The sequence below is a fragment of the Spea bombifrons genome, chromosome 11 (genome assembly GCF_027358695.1).
Source record: "Spea bombifrons isolate aSpeBom1 chromosome 11, aSpeBom1.2.pri, whole genome shotgun sequence".
Classification (NCBI taxonomy): Eukaryota; Metazoa; Chordata; class Amphibia; order Anura; family Pelobatidae; genus Spea; species Spea bombifrons.
The window spans coordinates 33,735,253-33,758,310 of record NC_071097.1 but is presented as its reverse complement, the minus strand read 5'-3'; the positions used below and the strand labels follow the sequence as shown (position 1 = coordinate 33,758,310).

Below are 23,058 nucleotides of genomic sequence, written 5' to 3'. Positions count from 1 at the left end.
CGACTTGCATTATCGTTATCCGGCCCTGAATTCTCTCCCTGACGAGTGTTGCCTAAACCAATGAGCAACAATCAGCAACTTACTGGGAGTGAGAACTAAATGGGGAGGGATAATCATGCAGATCATGACAACAGGTGGTTGCTCCCATAGTATATACATAAGTTGGATTTTTTAATATTGTTTATTGAGGGCATACAGTAAAAAGCAGGACTTGGAATGCTTGTGGGACACTTTATGTTTTATATAGGGCCATCCCTTCTGCCAGGTGAAACTCAACAGAGTGGGGCCTCCATAACGCACCTAGGAGTAAAACAACCCCCCAGGGATCTACTCACCCCCTTTCAATATTTAACCTCCCACCAAGCCAACTGCCCCAGCTATGTTCCCTCCATACCATCACATCCCAAACAGTTTCACTTATTGCCCCAAAACAATAAAAAGCATCAGAAATGGTTGATCTTGGCCTCTGTGCCCCATCTTCACCTCTACAAATAAATGTATTACAAATATATGACAAAGTTCTTTACAGCAGAGGACGTTTGAGTCCCAGGATGGAAATATCGGCGTATTTTGGACGTTCCGAGATGCCGACAGCTTCACTGCACCCCCCAAACTTCTTCAAACGCAGTGCAGATCTTGGCGCAGGTTAATGCGGCAGAGAGGGGGTACTGGCTGATGGAAACCAGGCGTTCGGCATAATCCACATTAACCTGCGGGAGAGAGACGGAGAAGAACACATAAGCCGGGAAGGAGGGACACGCAGAAGTGTTTTATTAATGACCCCCGCTCCCCCAAATTACCCCTTATTGCCAGTATGGAAATAAAGCTAAAGGACACAAGACCCTCTATTTAATGCTTGCTGTGATTCTATTAATCACAGAAAATAATCTGCAGCTCCCGGAACCAGCAGAAAACACACAATAATTAAATGAACGAGTCTAAAAACACAGCAGGGGAGAGTTTGTGAAGATTTAATAATATCCAGCGGGATCTGCACTCTAATCACAACACGGGGAGACGTACCGAGCCATGCGCAAAGGCGCCCACTATAAAGAGCACGGGCTCCGACGGGGGTACGAGATCCCGCACGCAAGGAACGCTCTCTCCTGTGAACGACGTGGAGATCTTCAGACAGCCAACGGGTAGGTGATCAGTCAGCGGGTTCTTAATAACCTGAAATCATCAAATAAACAAAAAATAATACAATCTAAAAAAAAGAACGGTGTGAACAGCAATGCTTTGGGGGCTGGAGGGGTCTCGGTCCTTTGAACAGTCGTTCTCACCTTAAGGAGCTTCTGGGGTCCATCTGCAGCTCGGACGCTAAGCTTATGCAGCAGCTGGACTGAAACGAGAGGGGCATGTCAGCAGAGGCATGAAAAAGAGCCGAAATACCCTAAATACATGTATTCCCAAATATTCTGTATTTCTCACAACCTCAATCCAATTAAAAACAACTCGCCGGCAGATCAGACCCATTTATCCTGCTGCAAAGACTCAAACCTTAATCAGCTGTTAGATTCTGGAGCCATATGCCACACTGTATTAGCCTCTACCACTTCTGCTGGGAGGCTGTTCTATTTATCTACCACCCTCTTGTTAAGTCCCTTTATGTATGCCAAACCTCTACAAAACCATTGCTTACCCATTAAGCCACAAAACCGGGGGAAGGTCCGAGGAATCCGCGTCTGTGGGTTCACCTCGATAAGAACGTTGCGCTGCGTGTGGATATAGACCTGAAGCAGCCCCGCGCGATTCAGAGGACTGTCGAGGAGCATCAGCAAACTCTGCAAGACGGTAATCCAATAAATAACATTCATAATGCCGGGTAACAATGCAATGAATGACAGCGATACGTTATTAAGGCCTGGCGCCTCCAAGAACTCAGTTCTGCAAAAGATCCCATTGGAAAGAGGCTACTGTATAGGTATATAAATGGGTCGTTCTGTCAAACTCTGAAAGTCTGCCACCCGGAATTCTGACACGCTATAAATAATTGGAGAGCCAAGAAAATAAGACAAGCATGTGACACAAAGCAAGAGATACGAAGAGCCACATACAGATAATCCCAAACCATTTCCTTGTCAAAACAACAGATGCCTCATTTTAGAAGATCTGCAGTAAACATTTTCATTTTATTTCCCTTTCATGGAACCTTTTTTTTTTTATGTAGAAAAACAAAATTTTCCAACCATATATCAGAGCTTATATATATATATATATATATATATATATATATATATATATATATACACACACGTATATACATGTGTGTGTAATATATATATATATAAATACCGGTAGATGTGTGTATATACACACACATATATATACACTATGTGTTTGTTATATTTTTGTATACGCACGCCATTATATTGTTAATTATTTAAGTGCGTTTACATAATTTACAGACATTAGGTATTTTCATAGAACTGCAATAAGGACTTGATGACACGTCGGCTCAGTACTGAGGCATAAAGGGTCAAATGCAAACCGTAGAAAGAAAGCGCTCCAGATATTAAATCCGGATAACATCCCCCTAGATACATTCGGTGCTGAATTAAACTCAGGTTAGAAGGGTTCTGTAAAAGCCAGACTTGACCCCCGGCCTTCAGTCACCGTCACGGGCGGCGGCGGCGACGCAGCAGCAGCAGCAGCAGTCGGGTACCTGGTGTGTGATGTCTGGCCGGACCTCTCCTGGATCTCTCCCATTCTTTATAATAAGAGATTTGTGTTGATCGCAGTTCAGCAGCTCGTATGTTTTCCCCACCTGAAAATTTAAGTTAGATATGAAAGTTATGAAACCGTTGCTGATCGTTAATTTAGCTTTAAAAAGGCATTAAAGCCGTTAATGAGCTCTTTTGCTAGAAACCAACGCGAGGATATACTGCGATGCTCACTAGGTTACGGCTGTAATGCAACTAGGGGTGTAAGTATATGTAAGGGGATGGGGTAACTGTATATAGGGGCCATTGCATGTAAGCAGAATGGGGTGTGAAGGGTTATGTATATAGGGCTATGTGTATATTGGGCATAGGATAATGTACATACAGAAGCCAGTGCTGAGGGAGCGGGTAATGCGTATTGGGGGGTTTGTGGTACAGTTTATACAGAACACATTATATTCACAGACGCGTTACCCGCACTGTCTCCAGGCTGGCTCCCTCCAGTAACACTATGAGCCTTTTTTCTCTCCTCCGCTTCCCCCTGGGTTCCACAACATCGCTATTCTCCTCTGCGGCTCTAGCTCGCGTGGATCCTTTGGGCGCCGCCATGTTTCTGAGGCCGAAAACGTTGAGGGAAAGCTATTTCCGGTTCCGAGCCCACCATCTTGCGATTGGCAAGGAGCTCCGCGCGTTCTGACACCGGAGGTGACGCACGGAACTGATCCTCTAGCTGTCAGGTGCTACCCGAGGCTGAGCAGAAGGGGAATACTTCCGGTGTCCTTCCACTGCCGGAGTCACAGAGCGGAGCTGCACGTGAGAGGAGTCCGCGGGCGCTGTGGGTATTCTGTCCGTGTTAATGCCAGTTATTATTTATATCTATATGCTGGGGTTATTATTGGCCTCGGATGGCGCCGACCTGTGCCGCGGCCTTGCATAATGTCTCTCACATGTACGCAGCGCTGCCTGGAGGGCATTTCCAGTTTTAGTCTAATTTGCCCTTTGTGGTGTAAAACCGCTGCACAAGGGCATAAATTACAGTCGCTTTACTAATCAACGTGTGTGTGTATATATATATATATATAATCTATCTATATGTCTGTCTATATGTGTGTGTCAATGACAGTGCGTATATATATATATTAAAATGGACTTTACCGAGAGGGTAGTAGATAAATGGAACAGTCTCTCAGCAGAAGCAGTAGAAGGTAATACAGTGAGGGAAATTAAAAATGCTGGAGCTGATCAGCCATCAAATTCTATGTTTCCGTGTATATATGAATTGTATGTATTATATATGTATATTTTGGTAATATATATATGGTGCCATCAGATTTCCATCCTGTTGTCTTTTTACGATTGCTGTGACACCCAGGGAGGTAGCCTAAAATCCTGTCTAATCCCTACCATTTCCACTGAGATGCTGTTCCACTTACCCACCACTCTCAGTGAAACATTATTTAGGGTTTTTACCAAGACCTTCGGTCTCAGCATCTCTCCGCCTTTGAGATGCATCAAATCTGAGCGCTTTAAGGGCTTTATCGATAATAATCTGCGTTTTTATATAAACGCAAAGAGAGATTATAACGCTCTTTCCCCAAAATCTCATTATGACGTCCCACTAAAAGCAAAAAACGCACCTTAACGATATTTTGGGGCAGTAACGTGAATTCACCCGTTAAATACCCCGGCATTGGACGCCGGTCACTGCTTATAACGAGTATATTGTATATGGAGCCGCTTTAATGAGACATTTGCCAAAGTTATTTTTGGTGTCTTAATATCCCTGGAGTTTAATTGGGGTCCGTTTTAATTAAAAGTAGACGTTTTTATTGTTTTTTTTTGTTCCATTACAGGAATTTGCTTGAAACATGCGGTTTATTGGAGCGCATTTTTTGCTACCCTGTTCCTTGCATATAGGCAAACTATCTAAAGGTTCTTGATACAGTCACGTTGAGGTTTTCAGGGATTTGTTGCGGTTTTTGTACGATTCTGCGGGGTTTTCCGCGTCCGGTGAATTAGTAATTTGACGTTTTAAATACCAGTCTGTGGAGATTATATTAGATTTTTCTTGTATCTGTTAATTCTAAATCCTGTCAACAGGTGCAGGTGGCAGTTAAACTACAAACTTTATTTATTATTCTCCTTTACACTGTAAATTTATATAAAAACACGAAATTCACTGAAAAGGAACATACAGCGTTATTCTTGTGTCTGACCTGCGGGGGCAGCAGTGAGCGCAGGCTGCGTTTAACCTTCAGCTGACATACTGCTGTTCATGTATGTACAGGGTGGACCCTTGGCACGCTGTATACTAGATGTGTATCATATGTATGTATTTTATGTATGTATATCACACGTGTTGGTGATGAAAGGCTTTATATGTATTATATAATGGAATTATTTTAGCGATATGTCCCCCTCGTGCCGCGTTAATCCATCTTCCGGTTGCGCTGCGGTAGGGGCCGGCAAACCTCTGATATCGTCCCGTCTGCCCAGGCATTCGGATCGGATCGTTCAGAAGCTCATCCTGACAGATGCTCTCAGTGCATGCAGGGACCACGTACATGTGACGCGTGTTAAATTTGACCCATGCGTGTTCTCAGTGGGTTCCGTGTATGGAGAAATGTCAATGTGTTTCCTTCCTTCCACAGAAAATGGCACAGAATTTGAAAGACTTTGCGGGGCGTCTTCCCGCCGGCCCCCGTGGAATGGGGACAGCTCTGAAGATGCTGCTCGGGGCAGGAGCCGTGGCTTACGCGGTAAAGGAGTCTGTCTTTACAGGTGCGTTTATAGGACCACCCGTTTGCCTTTTATCACCACTGCCCCCCACCCCAAAGCTGTCCCACCGCTGGTCCTACATCCTGGTCATCTATCTTGTGTTTTCTTTTAGTGGAAGGAGGTCAAAGAGCCATTTTCTTCAACCGCATTGGTGGCGTTCAGAAGGACACAATCCTGGCTGAGGGGCTTCACTTCAGGTGCGTTTTTCTCTCAGTATCCGTTGTATGCAGGTACCGTGTAAAGCAGCGTTAATGCGGGGAATCGGAGTAAAGTAGTACTCTGATTATCGGTGTCCCAAGTTGGGAATAACGGAGAGGGCACATGAGGGCATGATGAGTGATGTCTGCTTTGTCTCCCTTAGGATCCCCTGGTTCCAGTATCCAATTATCTACGATATCAGAGCAAAGCCACGGAAAATCTCATCACCAACTGGGTCCAAAGGTAAAAATCCGGTGCGGTTTGGTGGCCGTGTTACTGACGGGACCGCAGAAACTCTGCAAATGCTGTTGCTAAATTACCAATGTTAGGGTGTATTCTGCATGTGCTGCTCCTACAGGCTCCATATCAGATACCCCACATCATATACTAGCCTCATATATAACCATAGCTTGGAGCGTTATTACCCCTTACTGGGCAATAGAACTACCTGTGCAGGCTGCTGGTGCCCTGAACGCAGATCATTTCATTAGTTGACAAGGACCTCTCGCTCCTCCTCATGTCCACGTGTTCCCGACCAGCATATTATTACTATCCGTGTACTCTTGGACGTTATTCTATATGTCAGACGTGGCGTTGTTTGTGGTAACGCTATCCCGTGTATCAGATCTGCAGATGGTGAACATTACCCTACGTGTCTTATCGCGCCCGCTGGCATCGGAGCTGCCCCTGATCTATCAGCGCCTTGGCTTGGATTATGAAGAACGGGTTCTACCCTCTATTGTCAACGAAGTGCTGAAGAGCGTGGTGGCCAAATTCAATGCCTCCCAGCTGATAACACAGAGAGCCCAGGTAAGGGTTAACATGCAGGCGTGGGCATAGCGGAATAAGAGGGTAACATTCCTTTAACTCCGGTGGACAATGTTTCTTCTCCCGTGACCGTGTCCGTGTCCGACCCCTGCCCAGGTGTCTCTTCTTATTCGTCGGGATCTGACAGAGCGAGCGAAGGATTTCAATTTGATCCTGGACGACGTTGCCATCACCGAACTGAGCTTCAGCAGGGAGTACACGGCGGCCGTGGAGTCCAAGCAAGTGGGTGAGTAACCGGACCACCCTCTGTCTTTCTTCTCTTACATCATCTTCCCGACGCCCACCAACTGCTTGCTGAACCCCCGGTTCAATGTTCTCTCTCGCCTCGCAGCTCAGCAGGAGGCTCAGAGAGCTCAGTTCTTGGTGGAGAAAGCAAAGCAGGATCAGAAGCAGAAGATCGTCCAAGCGGAAGGAGAGGCCACTGCCGGCAAGATGATATCCTGAACAACTTAGTCTCTTATATGGCTACGAGGGCTTTATTACGGTCACATGTGGTCATCGGCTTCCTATTTTTATTTATTTTTTTATTTCAAATGACACCGGATGCGTGTGATTCACGGCTTTCCTTTTGGGTTTAATCTAAAGGGAATTACAGAGAGGCTGTTCCTGTTCGGGATCATATTGTGATCCTGGGAGACGAAACCCCCAAATCTTATCGATTACCGCGGTGCAGAGAGATACATTTTTTGTAGGTATGTTTAGCGCATTTAGATAAAATAAGAGCCATTGATAAGGTGTATATTATATGTTCAGTCGTGATGAGAGACCGTGGGAGCTGCCGTTCCTCCATAAGTGTTTCATGTGTTTCGTGTCTCATTATCCTTGACCTGCTTTCTCACATTGGTGATGCGCTCAGTAAGAATCCCGGGTACCTGAAACTCCGCCGGATCCGGGCTGCGCAGAGCATCGCAAAGACGGTGAGTCCTCCTGTGATATTTCCCTCGGTGCGCTCTCCTACACCTAAACGTCGGCGGATGGGGTTAAAAAACTCCAGACATGGAGAGAACATATAGAAGTAGTATATAGTGTGGAATATCGAAGAATGTGCGCTCTCTTATTAACGAGCGTCATGCTGCTCAGTCTTAAAGCTTGTGGTTAAGACCTCTGTGGTTTCTATAGTTCCTCCAGGGATGGTATCAGCAGTGTCGGTAAATTGGAGCATTTATTAAAACAAAAGTATATAAGGTACCGGACAGTATGGACGTATAGGAACCGGCGGCTCTTCATTGCGCTGGATTCGGGTGATTTATACGGTTTATTTATACTGACACTGCGGATCTTTCTTGCCCGAGACAAACAGGGAAGTGGATACCAAACCTGGAAGAACCACGGAGATCTTAATCACAAGCTTTAGTGCAGACCTTGGGGCTTTGATAGTTCACTATATTGTGTCTTTTTACATGTTTTCTGAGTTATTTACCCCCATACTGTGAGAATCATACAGAGCGACTTCGCTTCTCAATGTGTAGTGAAGCGCACTCCTTAACTCCTGGTTAAGACGCTGATTTGGTCGCTTTGGGGCGCAGCGTATGCGCTTGTGTTTGTCCTGCTTGTTTTGCGCTGGCTCCATCATTCCCCTTGTGTCCCTCGTCTGAAATTTACTGGATCCGGCGCTGACTGCTATCTGACTCTCGTTCTATCATAGATTGCGGCATCGCAGAACCGGGTCTACCTGAACGCTGACAATTTGGTGCTGAACCTGCAAGACGTAACTTTCACCAGGTGAGGGCAGGCAGCTTGAGATCAGAACATGCGTGACCCTCCTGTACTGATCATTCATTCATTCATACATACATACATACATACACGCCCACATACACAACCACCTACACACCTTTTATACTGGCTTCCCGTACACATCCTCGCATTAACTTAATGTTTTTTGTTTTCTTTCCTTCTTCCCCCATCCCTTCATCTTGGAATCCTTCGCTTTGCAGAGGAAGGTGAGTACATCGATATCTTAACCCCTTTTACCCCATCTTGTCTGCACCCTCCCTATCATCTCCTGTGATGCTGTAAATGCCGTCCCTGTGCTCCTAGGGCTAACGCGTTTATCCCTTTCTGCAGTGACAGCCTTCTGACCAAAGACAAAAAGAAGTGAAGGACGCGGACCGACCGAGCCTCGTGATTTTTCTGGCCGCCCTGAACCTTTCCTGACCGCGCCACCACCTGTCCTGCCCACGGCGGGGAGGGCCGGAGCACTTAACCTTTACCCCCCAGCTTGAATGTGGACTCTGACAGCAAAAGAGACGCATTTACCCGTGAGAACTTTATAAAAAAATTCTAAGTGAAACATTTATTTTGTGGCCAATTATTTAGAAATACTTCTCAATAGAGCGTTCAGCAAACTCACTATATAACCAGGTTCCCTCTGTGTGTGTGTCTAGGTGTATGCGTTGTGTGTATGTTTCCCTGTGTGTGTGTGTATGTGTGTGGCCGTGGATGGCTAGGTGTGTGTGTGGCTAGGTGTATGTGTGGCCGTGGATGGCACTAAGGTAGGACTCTACGCCGGCTACACAGTTTAAACAAGTACACAAAGGTCAGTGTTGGCCAACTTTGCCAACGACAATGGAGGAGAATGGTTTTGGGGGTAATTATTTCTGAGGATTTAAGCGTCGCGGGGTGCTGGTTGTACAGCCAGAGGCGTTAGTTGCAGGAAGATGGAGAAGGTTCCGCCACTTTACAGATCTCTGACCTCACCTAGAGAATCGCGGACAGTTCTGGAGACCCCATCTCCAGTGTGATATAGATATTCCGGAGAGCGTTCGGGGGAATGGTGCGCAGTATAACGATGATCAGGAACGACTAAGGGGTCTCAATATGTCTGGTTTGGGGGGGGGGGGGTGGGATAGAAACATTTAAATACCCAAGAGATTTAACAAAATACAGAAGGGAAGTTTATTTCAAATGAGGAGGAAAGTTACAACAAGAGAGGCTGAGATGGAAGAAGTTCACAGAGAGGGCGGTAGATGAGTGGAACAGAGGCGTTAAAAGGTTAATAAAGGGAATTTAAACACGGATGGTGCAGGCCTAAGCCGACCCTGAATGTAAGATGAGGCCAAGGGCCGAATCAGCGTTAAATGGGCCGAATGGTTCTTATCTGCAGTCAAATTCGGTTTCTGATTTTGATAATACAGCAAGAAATACGGGGAGAAGGACGTTTCCTTTCTGTTGCAATGAAAAAGAAGTGTAAGCTCAATCGGTTTTGGTTGCTTGCACGAATATATTATATTACATCCGGCCTCGCGTTCTGTAAACGTTTATCGCTTTCCCGGCCGTCGGGGAGCTTGGTACAGAATGAAAAAGTTTGATAAAAAACGTCCAAACACTGCAGATGGTCCTCCGTGGCACGATGGCGCAGGCACGGCTCTGTAAATGGAGAAACAACAATTAACCGTCTCATCTGCCGCCATCTCTACCCCAATCACACAAATAATAATAACTAAAGCTTTTGCAACATATAGAAGTTTATTTACAAACGGCAGATGTTTGGATATTTACAAAACACAGCGTGGGGCCGAGTTGCTGGAGACCTTCGTGCTTCAAAGCATCAGCTCAGTGTGGGGTCTGAGCCGGGACAGTCACCCAAAATATCACATGACTGACAGCAACGGCGGCTCCAGGTCTGCAGATAAAGGGAGTTTATTGGCTCAAAATGAGATAAAACCAGGTTTCAGGTCACTGACCGACATTACTGTATACAGCGCTGGGGGTTATATTACTGTATACAGCGCTGGGGGTTATATTACTGTATACAGCGCTAGGGGTTATATTACTGTATACAGCGCTGGGGGTTATATTACTGTATACAGCGCTGGGGGTTATATTACTGTATACAGTGCTAGGGGTTATATTACTGTATACAGCGCTGGGGGTTATATTACTGTATACAGCGCTGGGGGTTATATTACTGTATACAGCGCTGGGGGGTTATATTACTGTATACAGCGCTGGGGGGTATATTACTGTATACAGCGCTGGGGGTTATATTACTGTATACAGCACTGGGGGGTTATATCACTGTATACAGCGCTGGGGGTTATATTACTGTATACAGCGCTGGGGGTTATATTACTGTATACAGCGCTGGGGGTTATATTACTGTATACAGCGCTAGGGGTTATATTACTGTATACAGCGCTGGGGGTTATATTACTGTATACAGCGCTGGGGGTTATATTACTGTATACAGTGCTAGGGGTTATATTACTGTATACAGCGCTGGGGGTTATATTACTGTATACAGCGCTGGGGGTTATATTACTGTATACAGCGCTGGGGGGTTATATTACTGTATACAGCGCTGGGGGGTTATATTACTGTATATAGCACTGGGGGTTATATTACTGTATACAGCGATGGGGGTTATATTACTGTATACAGCGCTAGGGGTTATATAACTGTATACAGCGCTGGGGGTTATATTACTGAATACAGCGCTGGGGGTTATATTACTGTATACAGCGATGGGGGTTATATTACTGTATACAGCGCTAGGGGTTATATAACTGTATACAGCGCTGGGGGTTATATTACTGTATACAGCGCTGGGGGTTATATTACTGAATACAGCGCTGGGGGTTATATTACTGGGGGTTATATTACAGGGGCTGGGGGTTATATTACTGTATACAGCTCTGGGGGTTACATTACTATATACAGTGCTGGGGGTGTTGTTCCTGTTTACAGCGCTGGCGGTTAATACTATACACTGTGTGCACGATTATGAGGCAAGTTGCATTTCTGAGGATTAATTATCCTTTTGAGCAACTTCGGTGCTCTTCATCAATCCAAAATGTTAAGAAACCTTAAACCTGAATATTTAGGAAAGTAAAGGTGGGTTTTCTAAAGGGAACATCCATGTGTGCGGAATTATTATGCAACTAAAAGAATTATAATTTTCCCATTTTATGTGTATTTTCATCTATTAAAGTGAGAATGCTAAGCAAACAACTCCAAATTTACAAATAAACATTTGTGACATTTCCAAAAAAAAAAAATCAGTGACTGATATAGCCAAACTTCTTCTCAGTAACAGTTAGAAGTCCTCCATTCGTGGCATTCTGCGGCAGTAACCCCAGCCTCCCAGACACCTTTCGGAGTTTAAGAAGGGCCCGCAATTTCTCAACAGGGTTTAGGTCAGGCGAGGAAGGCGGCCGTGTCATTATATTTTCATCTGTAAGGCCTTTACTGGCCAGTCGCGCGGCGGAGAACTTTGATGCATGCCATGGAGCTTTGCCGTGCATCGTCGTGTCTTCTAAAAACTGGCAGTAGGTTGGGGAGTTGAGTTTGAGTCCCTCTTTAACTCGAAAAGGTCCAGCCAGCTCATCTTTGATGATACCAGCCTGTACCAGTACCCCTCCTCCGCCTCGCTGGCGTCGGAGCCGAAGTGGCTCCGAACAGCACTGGAGGATAAACGCGTTCCTGGTGGCTTCATGTTGGTTTCTTCTCGAATCTCCGGCGGTTCATTCAACGCATTTCTTGATGGTTCTGCGGTTGCGCCCCAGTATCTAGGTTACTGCGTTTCCAGGGAAGGCGCCACAACTAAGCCCACCCCAGCACCCTTCTCTGAGGGTCCCAGCTTTCTGACCCACCTGGTTGCCTCACCTCCAGGTTACTTCTTCTTCACCGACAATCTCGGCTTCTCTCGCTCGGATGAGGACTTCTTCTGGACTTTCTCTTTCTTGTCTTTCCGAGCATTCAGATTCTCGTAGAGGGTACCTTCATCCCGAGGCCTGGAACACAACGTGCGTCAGACAGATGGAAAAACCAACAAACCAGCAGCACAGAGAAATACGCCTTCTCCGGGTCTCACTTTGATGATGGGGTCCGCGTTACTTTCATCTTGGACAGATTGAGTCCTAGGTTTCCGTACTCAGACTCTGTGACCTTTAAGTTCTGCAACACGAAAAAGTCTTGAGTATCAGAATCACCAAGAAAAACAAAATCCCATCCACATCTCCTCTATCTCCTTCCTCTCATACCACCCAACATCCTCATTCCCAAGAATCCCCCTTTCTGGCAAATCTCTCCTAGGGTCCCCCGGACCCCCCCCCCCGCATACCTCCACGGCCTTTAGCTTGTATTTGGTGGAGTCGATGAACTGGGCAATGGCCATATAGACAAACTTGTACTGAGCTTCTGTCTGCACCATCCCGGAGCGCTGGGACCGGACCATCTCGATGGTCTTCTGCACGTCGATGTCGGTGTCCAGACCTGGAGGGGACAGCCGGAGTGTGAGTGACGAAGATCACCCGTGGGGATCGTTTCACAAGAATGTGTAGAATTACCACCTTTTGTCTGAATCATTTCTACCAACATGTCGATGGCTATAATCGTCCCGGTGCGGCCAATCCCGGCGCTGCCAAGAGAGAGACGACAGGTCATGTGACATTTAAACAGGGCAGCAGATTATGAGTTCCAAGGACTGTGAACAGAAATCGGACGAGCCGGACTGATAGCGTGAAATGAATTCAACCATAGGCCTGTCCCATGCATGTTTAAGTTCCCTCACTGTATTACCCTCTACCACCTCTGCTGGGAGGCTGTTCCGCATTATCAGATAATAGGGAAAAAGAGGTCTGTACAATGAATAAGTAATGGGGGTCTGCGGTTACCTGCAGTGCACGATAATAGGCCCAGCTTTCGGGAGGCTCTCCTGCATCCGGTTGACCTCTCCCAGGAAACTGAGGACTCCTCCGGGATCGGTAGGAACTCCGTGGTCTGGCCAGCTGAGGTACTGGTAATGGGCAATGTTACGGAACATCTCCCGCTGGAAACAAAGGAACTTACCAATAAACCGATGCACGGAAATATTCTGGCAGATAAATAACGGGGGGGGGGCCAAGCAGAACCAATGTCACGGAGACCTTGGTGCCCGAAAGCTCTATACGTTCCGTGTTGGGCCGGCCGGGGATAATGTGACCCGGGTGCGGGGGGCGCTGTGATTCGGAAACCTCTTACCTGATCTGTAAGGGACACCCGTAGACTCCGCACTTTATACTCCATCGCTTCGTGCTCTTGAACGATCTCAACCTGGAACCTACCGAACTCCTTTACAGCAGCGCCGGCCTCCGGCCAGTAGGCTACGCATTTCGTCTAAGGGCAAAAGAAGTGGGCTTGTTTGAGTATGAAGGGTACGTGACGGTACTGAGAGTATACGCAGAAGGGGTTTGTATTCAGTAAAAGGCATTTGGCGCCCTCACCCGGCCCTTCTCTATCTCCTTGGTGGTCATGACGATGACCCGACTGTTCTCCTGCCAGACCATCTCCCAGAAGTCGGACGTGGTGGACGCCAGACACCCCTGGCAAGCGATGAAACGTTTGGGTGGATCGCCGTCTCCCCACAGCTGATTCTACATGGAAAAATATCGATATTATACCCAAACCATCGCTATCTAACACTCTCCCAATCACATCCAGTATGTCCCAGTATAACCCAAAGCCCTTCCAGTGTTTCCCCAGTACCTCCAGTATTACCCCAAATGTTTCCAGTATCTTCCCTTTCTGTAAAAGAAAAACCCTCAATCCTTTCCCAAGAGAAGAAGTCCCTTTCAGACTCTTTCCCAATCCGTCCGATCTCATCCAGCCTCCCTTCTTGGTTCCTATGGAGCGTCTCCCCCGTGCAGTATCATCCCCGGCCCGCCGGCCCGCCGGCCCGCTCCCCCCTCTCACCGTTACGTAGTTAGCGTTGATATAATCTGATCCCGGGATATTCTTATCTCCGCATTTTAAAATAACACGAGTGTGATCAACTGCAGAGAGAGAAGAAGGGATGAGAAGGATAAGAAAGGAGAGATGATGATGATGACGATGATGATGATGATGACACCAAACAAGAAAGAGGAAGCCCAAGAATTGTAGGAAAGTAGACAACGACCAGGAGTGAGGATAGAATATGAGTAGGAGCAGAGAGATGTGGGACAGGGCAGGTATATAAGTATATATATATCGGGGCAGGTATATATATATATATCGTGACTTACACGGCAGGATATTCTTGTATCGATTTTTGCTCTTGTTTTCCGGTTTCTGACCTTCTTTTCTATCATAAAGTAGTTTTGATTCCAGCTTTTGGAGAGCCTGAGCGGGAAGAGATCAGACCAGAACGATGTAAACGAGGGAGGCTTCCGTCTGAGTTGTGTGAAGGATTGCAGCGACGTACACAACCGTTCAAAAGTTTGGGGTCACTTTGAAATGTACCTTGTTTTTTTGGCCCTTTATCACTCCTATCACTCCTGCGTTCCAATGGTTCTTTATCACTCCCATCACTCCTGCGTTCCAATGGCCCTTTATCACTCCCATCACTCCTGTGTTCCAATGGCCCTTTATCACTCCCATCACTCCTGTCTTCCAATGGCCCTTTATCACTCCCATCACTCCTGCGTTCCAATGGTTCTTTATCACTCCCATCACTCCTGCGTTCCAATGGCCCTTCATCACTCCCATCACTCCTGCGTTCCAATGGCCCTTTATCACTCCCATCACTCCTGTGTTCCAATGGCCCTTTATCACTCCCATCACTCCTGTCTTCCAGAGGCCCTTTATCACTCCCATCACTCCTGTGTTCCAATGGCCCTTTATCACTCCCATCACTCCTGTCTTCCAATGGCCCTTTATCACTCCCATCACTCCTGCGTTCCAATGGTTCTTTATCACTCCCATCACTCCTGCGTTCCAATGGCCCTTCATCACTCCCATCACTCCTGCGTTCCAATGGCCCTTTATCACTCCCATCACTCCTGTGTTCCAATGGCCCTTTATCACTCCCATCACTCCTGTCTTCCAGTGGCCCTTTATCACTCCCATCACTCCTGTGTTCCAATGGTACGTTGTGTTTGCTGATCCAAGTTTAACCCCTTAATGACAAAGCCCATACAATGTTTTCAATGGGTTTAGGGACCGCCCATTGTCCTTAAATGGTTAAGTTTTAAAGGATAATTGATGGTTAGAAACCCTTTTGTAATTACGTTACAGCCAGAAATCTCCTTGTTTTCCACCAAAACAGCTGAGTGACCCCAAACCGCTGAACGGTAATGTATGTTGGCATAAAACAAAAAACACAAATAAATCCTCAGAATATCCCAGAACGAGTGAAAAAAAACAAAATATGCGGGAAGGAGAGTGTCTGGGAGGGGGTCTCGCAATTAAAGAGACAGATGTCAGCGAGACGCGTTTAATGATTGAATTACTCACATCGAACTCTTCCCAGAACCCGGCCTTCGCTGTTTGCTCCACCGACTTTTTATCCAATTCTTTCATCCGATTTTCTATATCAGCTGCATTGACTCTTGTGGAGTAATACGGCTGCCGTCCCGGGGAGGAATAAATGAAACAAAAATGTCAAATAATCTTTAAAAAGGACATATATACATCATTGTGGAGGAGCTGCTAATCTCCTCTGCGTCATCACAATTATTATTTAGATAACCAGGATGCTGAGGGGTCACTATGGGGGGTGCGGCGGGTGAGGACCCCACCGGCTGACCTGTTCTACATATTATTTATTTCAAATCTATGTATTATTATTATTTCCCCCAGAATTTGAGGTTTAAGCCATCATGGGGGGGTGAGAGAGATGGCATCAGAGCCGACACAACGTGGTGACGTCCCCGCTCCGGGATGCGGTGTCCACAGGGGCCGACACCAACCTCGGTGACGCCGCGGCCAGGATTATACACATCGTGAATATCCACCTCAGTTATGCAGAAATTGGCCAACAGTGAAGCGCCCCCTGCTGGATCATTCAGTGGCAGTGAAGAGAGATGTGGTGGATGCGAGCTGAGGACCTCCTCCCTGATGCCCCTCTTTCCTCCCTGATGCCCCTCTTTCCTCCCTGATGCCCCTCTTTCCTACCTGATGCCCTGATAATGTGTAAAGAAACAGCAGGAAATGTGTAAACCTTTTTCAAGTACACCCGAGCTCCCGTTATCTCCTCGATGTCCTTCTTCCTGTATTCGTCGATAAGATCTGTGAGGGAATCAAACATTGCGTCTCCCAGAGTGTATTTCTCACCCTGAAAAAAACAAAATGGGGGGAAAAGTCATGAGAGGGGAAGAAGCCGAAGCAGGAGATCGCACAGCGTTACTGCGCATGGGCATCACCTTGCACGAGATCTTAATGTGGGTGACTTTGAAATATCCATCTTTCTCTTCTGCGGTGAGGATGGAGATGACAAAGTCTCCGGGTTTACTCCGACTCTCTCTCACCAGGAAAGTCCAGGGTTCTCCTTTCTCCTGTAACAGCCTCTCGGCCTCCAGTCCAGAGAGATATCCGTGATACCAGCTGTGAAGAGACAGCATTAAGTTACATTTAATTTATCACTCCCATCACTCCTGTGTTCCAATGGCCCTTTATCACTCCCATCACTCCTGTGTTCCAATGGCCCTTTATCACTCCCATCACTCCTGTGTTCCAATGGCCCTTTATCACTCCCATCACTCCTGTGTTCCAATGGCCCTTTATCACTCCCATCACTCCTGTGTTCCAATGGCCCTTTATCACTCCCATCACTCCTGTGTTCCAATGGCCCTTTATCACTCCCATCACTCCTGTGCTCCAATGGCCCTTTATCACTCCCATCACTCCTGTGTTCCAATGGCACGTTGTGTTCGCTGATCCGAGTTTAAGTTTAAAGGGATAATTGATGGTTAGGAAACCCTTTTTGCAATTAAGTTTCCTTATTTTCCACCAAAACAGCTGAGTGACCCCAAACCTTTGTAACTTTTTAAGTAATGGTCGTTTTATGCAACACAAATGTCTGTTGACGAAAAAAGTGGTGACAACATTTTTAGATGGGATCAACTGGACTCAGCGGATCTGAGATGATCTCTGAGGGATCGTGTATAAAGCGAGGCTCGTTGTGAAACTGATTTGCAGAGTGAACCCCGCGTACGACACGATGCCTGTGGGGGCCGTCCGGTGGATGTCAGCATTTGGGATCCTTCCTTACTTCTCACGGAAGCCCCCCCCCCGTGTATGTGGTTTAGGGGATCTTAAATGGAACGCGAATAAAGTTTTCTTTTGCAATGTTTTGCCCATTGTGCACATATTGAAACATTTTTAACATAATTAATAAACAACATTTTTTTATTAAAAATACATTTTATATTTTTAAACTAGTTGTAAGCTTTGCCCCATAAACTGGAAGTTATTACTGTATACAGTGCTGGGGGTTATATTACTGTATACAGCGCTGGGGGTTATATTACTGTATACAGCACTGGGGGTTATTACTGTATACAGCGCTGGGGGTTATATTACTGTATACAGTGCTGGGGGTTATTACTGTATACAGCGCTGGGGTTATATTACTGTATACAGCGCTGGGGGTTGTTACTGTATACAGCGCTGGGGGTTGTTACTGTATACAGTGCTGGGGGTTATATTACTGTATACAGCGCTGGGAGTTATATTACTGTATACAGCACTGGGGGGATTATATTATTGTATACAGTGCTGGGAGGTTATATTACTGTATACAGCGCTGGGGGTTGTTACTGTATACAGCGCTGGGGGTTGTTACTGTATACAGCGCTGGGGGTTATTACTGTATACAGCGCTGGGGGTTGTTACTGTATACAGCGCTGGGGGTTGTTACACATGCTTGCTCTTTATAAAGTTGAGACATTGTATCTTTCAGTTGTTACAGAGGTCGGGTCCCTGGTCACGGAATAAATAAACTCCCGGCAGTTTGCCCGTGTTTGTTTGGCAATAATCCATTCTGAGTCAAAAGCATTTCCACGAGAGTCCTTCTAGCTGATTAAGACTGAGGCATTCCATTGTCGACAACCAGGATTGGTCTAAGATAACAGCCTTGAACCAGTAGCGTACCTAAAGGGGGGCGGGGGGGGTCCGCCCCAGGTGCCATTGATCAGGGGGTGCCACAACGGCCACCTAACACGGGCCCGCAGCTTACTGCTCTTTTGCCGCCCCCCGTTCCGGGGAAAGAGTTGCCCACCAGTAATACCAGTAAGCCCCCATTTAAATAAACCCTTTTTTTTGTTTTATTTTCGTTACTCCGTCTCTATGTTCTGCATTTATAATAAAGCTTTTCAAGTTCTGCTCGTCCGGCTCGGCCCTAATACACGCCGTGTGTAATGTGCCGGGGGGGGGCATTTTGCATTTCATGTCACGGACGGTGCTGTGCTTGGCGGTGTGCACGGTGCCGCGCTTTGTGACCGCGTGCATTCTGAAGGCCGAGATGTTGCGGTTGACGTGTGAAAAGTCACATGATGGAAATTTCAGCGACACAAACATTTCAAAACAGCAAATTTTCCAACCACAAGAAGGAAGAAGTGAGGACAAAGAGGCCGGGTGTGTTAGAGCGGGGGGGGGGGGGCAGTAGCCACAGAGAAGGGCAGAACGATGGGGCAGTTTATTAGGAGGGGTAGAGGCGGTGGGGGTTCGTTATTAGGCTGTAGGCAATGGATGGGACGCTGGTGGGAAGCAACTGGTCAGAAACGGATGGATGAGGGTGATAGGGGTGGTAGAGAGGAATTATGAGGTGCTGTGTGTGGGGGGGTGATGTTTATGGAGGTAGCCTTTATATTGGGCAAAATGGGGCAGTTGTCTAGATGAGCGTCAGCGGCGTGGGGAGGGTAAGAAGCGGGTTGTTGGTGTCCGGGGAGGCTGATGGGTACGTAGCGGTGGCAGGTCGGGCAGCGATGGGGGTGTCTGGAGAAGGTGGCGGGGGGGGTGGAGGGTATCGGGGGGGGGATTGGTTTAGGGAGACGAGGCGGGTGCTTTAATTTGTGAGAAAGAAAAAAAAAACAGAAAAGGGAATAAAAAAGCAGAAGATGTTCTACAAAAACTAACGTTATACGGAGTGCAGCCGCACGTCAAGCTGTTCTTATATCAGGGACCCCTAGGCGCTGGATCGCTGATGTAAAGTCAGTGAGCTTGGATTGCAACTCCCTCCTTAGTGAATACAGCCCTAAACCCCTGCCATTAAAGGTTTATGATGTATATTCCGTATTTGCCAAAATATTGAAGTTACGTCAACTTTTAGCGAAATCAACGACAAATTGCGATTCGCCTACACAGCCACGGTATGCGTGGGTGCCACAATCCGTTAATAAGAAGAAGTCGGCTCCGCTCCAGATCCCTCCTTTGGTCAACAGAGAGAGCGTCGGGGCTGTAATCCATGAACCCTGAGCACACGCCAAGTAACGGAGGACACACGTGATACACGTAATCCCTGGGCCTTGTACACTAAACGGCGCGTTATGGCAAGTTGGAGCATCATAACGCCAGTGAGTTTCACCAGCAAGGAGGGCCGTGCCCTGCATAATGTATTGTTAAATCCTTGAGATGAATGAAATCTATCAATCTATACATTGTGCGGGGTTCCTGCAGGACACGGCCATTTATATGACAATATGTCATCTAACCTGAGCCCGCTGACGGGCAGGGCTGGTCCCCTACAGGGTTACTTGAGGCTAAAAGCCCGGTTCCTTCCATGAATGACACCTTTGTATGAGGGGAATGCAAATGCCGTATATGAAAAATATCACATCAGAATAGATGGAAATCAAGAGCGATAAAGACAAGAGACAGACACAGAAACGCGGAGAGACAGACAAGGGCAGCGAGACAGAGGAAGAGACAGAGACCTAATGGAATTTAGATAGCGTGATATAATAGTTATCCACCCTGCTGAAATACGGACCTGAATCATACCTCCCAAGTGTCTCTCTTTAGAACAGACATTCCTTTTTTGGAGTCTGTTTTTCCTCCCCAATGTCCCTGAATGTTTGCTGGGTATGAGGGTATCGCAGGGTTCTACAGCCCTAAAAGCCCCGATAATGTGTATAGAACCGGGGGGGATTCTGTAACCCCCCCCCAGCATATTTTAAAGGGACCGCACAGCCATCAGGTTGGTTGAAGCGCAGGGAAGGCTGGCTGTCTCTTTAAGTAACGCGTCGTGTTTCTCAAGACAGGCGAGAATCGGTTACTAAAATAAAGCACCTAAATTTGCAATTCTTTCTCACTTCCTCTGCCTGAAGAGCCGGAGCTGCGGGGGATCGAGGCCGACCTCATCCTGTCCACCGAAACGTATACATCGTGTCCCTTCATTTAACGGACTATTAATAGCGACCACAGAAGTCCCGCCACATATCAAACCGGCGTCCCGACACCAAAATCACTAGAGCGACCGTAATACACGCGTGTTATGGTGTTTTGTAGAATGTTTAGGGAGAGACGTGAATGGGTTAAAGCTGAGCTCTCATACCGGGGGGGGGGGTTGGTGTACCCCCCATTACCTCCATGGGCAGTATCGCGATATGCTATTCAGAAAGCAAAATGGCCATAGAGGTCCTGCGCGATGTGTTACCCAAATGGAGTATAGACACATAAGAACATCATTGTCATACCTACTAACACGCCTAAATGCAGTGAGACAGTCCTGACCGGGTCCCAGCTGGTACCCCAGTCTCCTAGGTTTGTGTATGTCCACCGATGGTGGTCTATAGCTCTTATTGCCCACCCCTAGTCCGCAATATATAATGGAAACTCATACTATAGAACCAGCGGCAATAAAAAAAAAAAAATAATGGTAAATTAATTGCACCCTCCTACACCCCAATGTGCCAACATATTATACAAAGACTCCATTGGGGAGGACTAAGCAACCCCTGCCATAAAGCAACCTGCACAGTCAGGTGTGAGAAGGAGGCTGGCATCCAGATGTCCTACGATGGAGTCCTCGAGTAGTGATAATTCGGTGTGACTCCGCTCTCTAATTACCGTGAGATTGTATCATTCCAGGGCAGTTCCCCTTTACGTGGCTTCTGTCTATTACAGGAATCCCGATTCTGGTTACTGCAGCCTGCGGAGCGATTACCCAACATTCCCCAGCAACACCGCAGGAAGGCTGAGCACCACCGAAGCCAAAATATACACTGCGCAATAATGTCTAAAACCTCCACTCCGGGTCTCAGTACAAGGAAACCTGTAGGGTCATCCGATTCCCTGCGATGAATACCTCCATGGGTGCTTATAATACCCTCCCAGGGTCATTCACACACCTCTCCGGTATTCATGCACCTCCCTGGACATTCACACACCTCTCCGGTATTCATGCACCTCCCTGGACATTCACACACCTCTCCTACGTCTATGGGTGATGAATGTTGGCTGCTCCTGGGGTAAAATTATATTATGTTACTATATTTTTGATTATTCTGTCTTGGACACTTGGATGACTCACCGTTCGCTGGTGGGGTCGGAAGAGTTCAGAGGGTACTTAAGCTGAATGAAATGCCCCTCTGTGTCCTGCAGAGACGCATGCTCCCCCATGTAATATTCCACCAACTCAGACAGTGTGGCAAACTGTTCTCCCCCGTATAGATCATAATAGTCGCCTGTGTTCTGGATCCGGATGTGGGTCACAGAATCTTCCAACCTGCAGGGTTTAAAATATCACGTAGTCATTGGCCAAGAAGGTCCTGGGTCGTTCTTCTATAGTCTATAATATTCCTTCCCAAAATATATATACTCGTCTACCTAGACAATCTTCTACGGAATACCGTCCTACCTCTGAAGACCTGGACATCTTACATGTTTATGTTACTTTATCATCAAGTTCCCCAACAGGACTGGCTGAACCTTCCAAACCACACACCCATGCTTGGCCCTCACCATGCGGTGCCCCCTTACGGAAGGCGAGTACTTGCGGCTCATACCTGACAGACAGGGTGAAGTCTTCTGGCCTCTTTTTGCTGGGACGGACAAGAAAACTTCCGGGAACCCCTCGAGATTTCAGGCGCGCCTCAGCCTCCAATCCAGTAACATCTCTATGAAACCACCTGACGGATGCAGGAGATCGGAAATGGGATTAGAAACGGGAGTTAAAGGGAGCGAGGGGTAGTAGGAGAAATTTGGAGGGTATGACTTAAATGGAAGCGAGTGACAACAAAGCTTGGACGAGGAATGGAAGCGAGACACGGTGTGAATGATGAGTAATTAGAGTGGTGGACCCGGTCGCAGTTGCGGTGGGCTTAAGGGGCAGGTGCCCCTTATGCTCTGCGTTAATGTGGCCGTAGAGGCCGCATAGGCCCAGTCTGTCCGGTTCTGACTGGGCCTATTTTAAGGTAGGTCCTGGAGCTGCAGCTCCATCAGCCCCTAAGTCAATCTGGCCCTGCCGCGGCCCGGCCCGATGGCCAGTCCGTGCCTGCCAAGCACCAAAACGCTTGTATGTGGGCCACCAAACATTCAATCAAAAATGGTGACTTGGACCACAGAGAAGACCAACGTTTGTAGTTCGTTTCAAGCGCCTTCCAAGCGTTCTGCGTTTCCTTCAGCTAGAAGGTTATTCCAGGTATCTGCGACCCATTTCTGTGAATTTCCACCTAAAGATGCTGCTCTACAACTTTTTGACAGTTGAACTTTATTCCATGACACATTTCAAGGGGTTTCTAATAATTCCGTGTACGTCTTCGGGATTCCATATATATATTTCCTGGCACCGTGTTAATTAACCTCACCATAGATCTGACTCCAGAGCCGTATCTCAATAATAAGGTCTCGGAGATTATCTATGAAATGGAAACTAGTGTCTCACTCTTTCCTCTGCTTATACCTCTAAGTC

The 23,058-nt window shown here is 47.0% G+C and overlaps 3 protein-coding genes across 5 annotated transcripts in view; 1 reads left to right on the top strand and 2 right to left on the bottom strand.

The window, feature by feature from the left end:
- Positions 1-135: 135 nt before the first annotated feature.
- On the bottom strand, positions 136-3,312 carry EMG1 (EMG1 N1-specific pseudouridine methyltransferase). Its single transcript, XM_053450242.1, has 6 exons — positions 3,138-3,312; positions 2,666-2,767; positions 1,643-1,784; positions 1,284-1,342; positions 1,024-1,173; positions 136-710 (listed from the first exon to the last, which is right to left on the bottom strand). Exons 1-6 carry the CDS (start codon positions 3,270-3,272, stop codon positions 597-599), a joined length of 702 nt encoding a protein of 233 aa, XP_053306217.1. The 5' UTR covers positions 3,273-3,312; the 3' UTR covers positions 136-596.
- Positions 3,313-3,362: 50 nt separating this feature from the next.
- Positions 3,363-8,193, top strand: PHB2 (prohibitin 2). The gene is made up of 9 exons (XM_053450232.1): positions 3,363-3,498; positions 5,315-5,444; positions 5,554-5,638; positions 5,803-5,882; positions 6,265-6,449; positions 6,564-6,693; positions 6,799-6,904; positions 7,309-7,384; positions 8,113-8,193. The coding sequence occupies exons 2-9, from the start codon at positions 5,318-5,320 to the stop codon at positions 8,191-8,193; spliced, it is 870 nt and encodes a 289-aa protein (XP_053306207.1). The 5' UTR covers positions 3,363-3,498; positions 5,315-5,317.
- A 1,148-nt stretch (positions 8,194-9,341) lies between these two features.
- Positions 9,342-23,058, bottom strand: part of PTPN6 (protein tyrosine phosphatase non-receptor type 6) — an 18,048-nt gene continuing 4,331 nt past the window's right edge. The window contains exons 2-16 of one of the 3 annotated variants that reach the window (XM_053450226.1): positions 22,154-22,276; positions 21,679-21,873; positions 16,571-16,751; positions 16,369-16,482; positions 15,663-15,773; positions 14,453-14,549; positions 14,142-14,221; positions 13,673-13,822; positions 13,431-13,565; positions 13,085-13,239; positions 12,761-12,828; positions 12,532-12,683; positions 12,283-12,365; positions 12,062-12,202; positions 9,342-9,836 (exon numbers count right to left, since the gene is read on the bottom strand). In XM_053450226.1, the coding sequence (XP_053306201.1) occupies positions 12,082-12,202; positions 12,283-12,365; positions 12,532-12,683; positions 12,761-12,828; positions 13,085-13,239; positions 13,431-13,565; positions 13,673-13,822; positions 14,142-14,221; positions 14,453-14,549; positions 15,663-15,773; positions 16,369-16,482; positions 16,571-16,751; positions 21,679-21,873; positions 22,154-22,276 (1,765 nt within the window). In that variant the 3' untranslated portion in view covers positions 9,342-9,836; positions 12,062-12,081. Of the gene's footprint in view, positions 9,837-9,960; positions 10,093-12,061; positions 12,203-12,282; positions 12,366-12,531; positions 12,684-12,760; positions 12,829-13,084; positions 13,240-13,430; positions 13,566-13,672; positions 13,823-14,141; positions 14,222-14,452; positions 14,550-15,662; positions 15,774-16,368; positions 16,483-16,570; positions 16,752-21,678; positions 21,874-22,153; positions 22,277-23,058 lie in introns of those variants that run through there. The other 2 variants (XM_053450227.1, XM_053450228.1) reach the window with 2 other exon arrangements.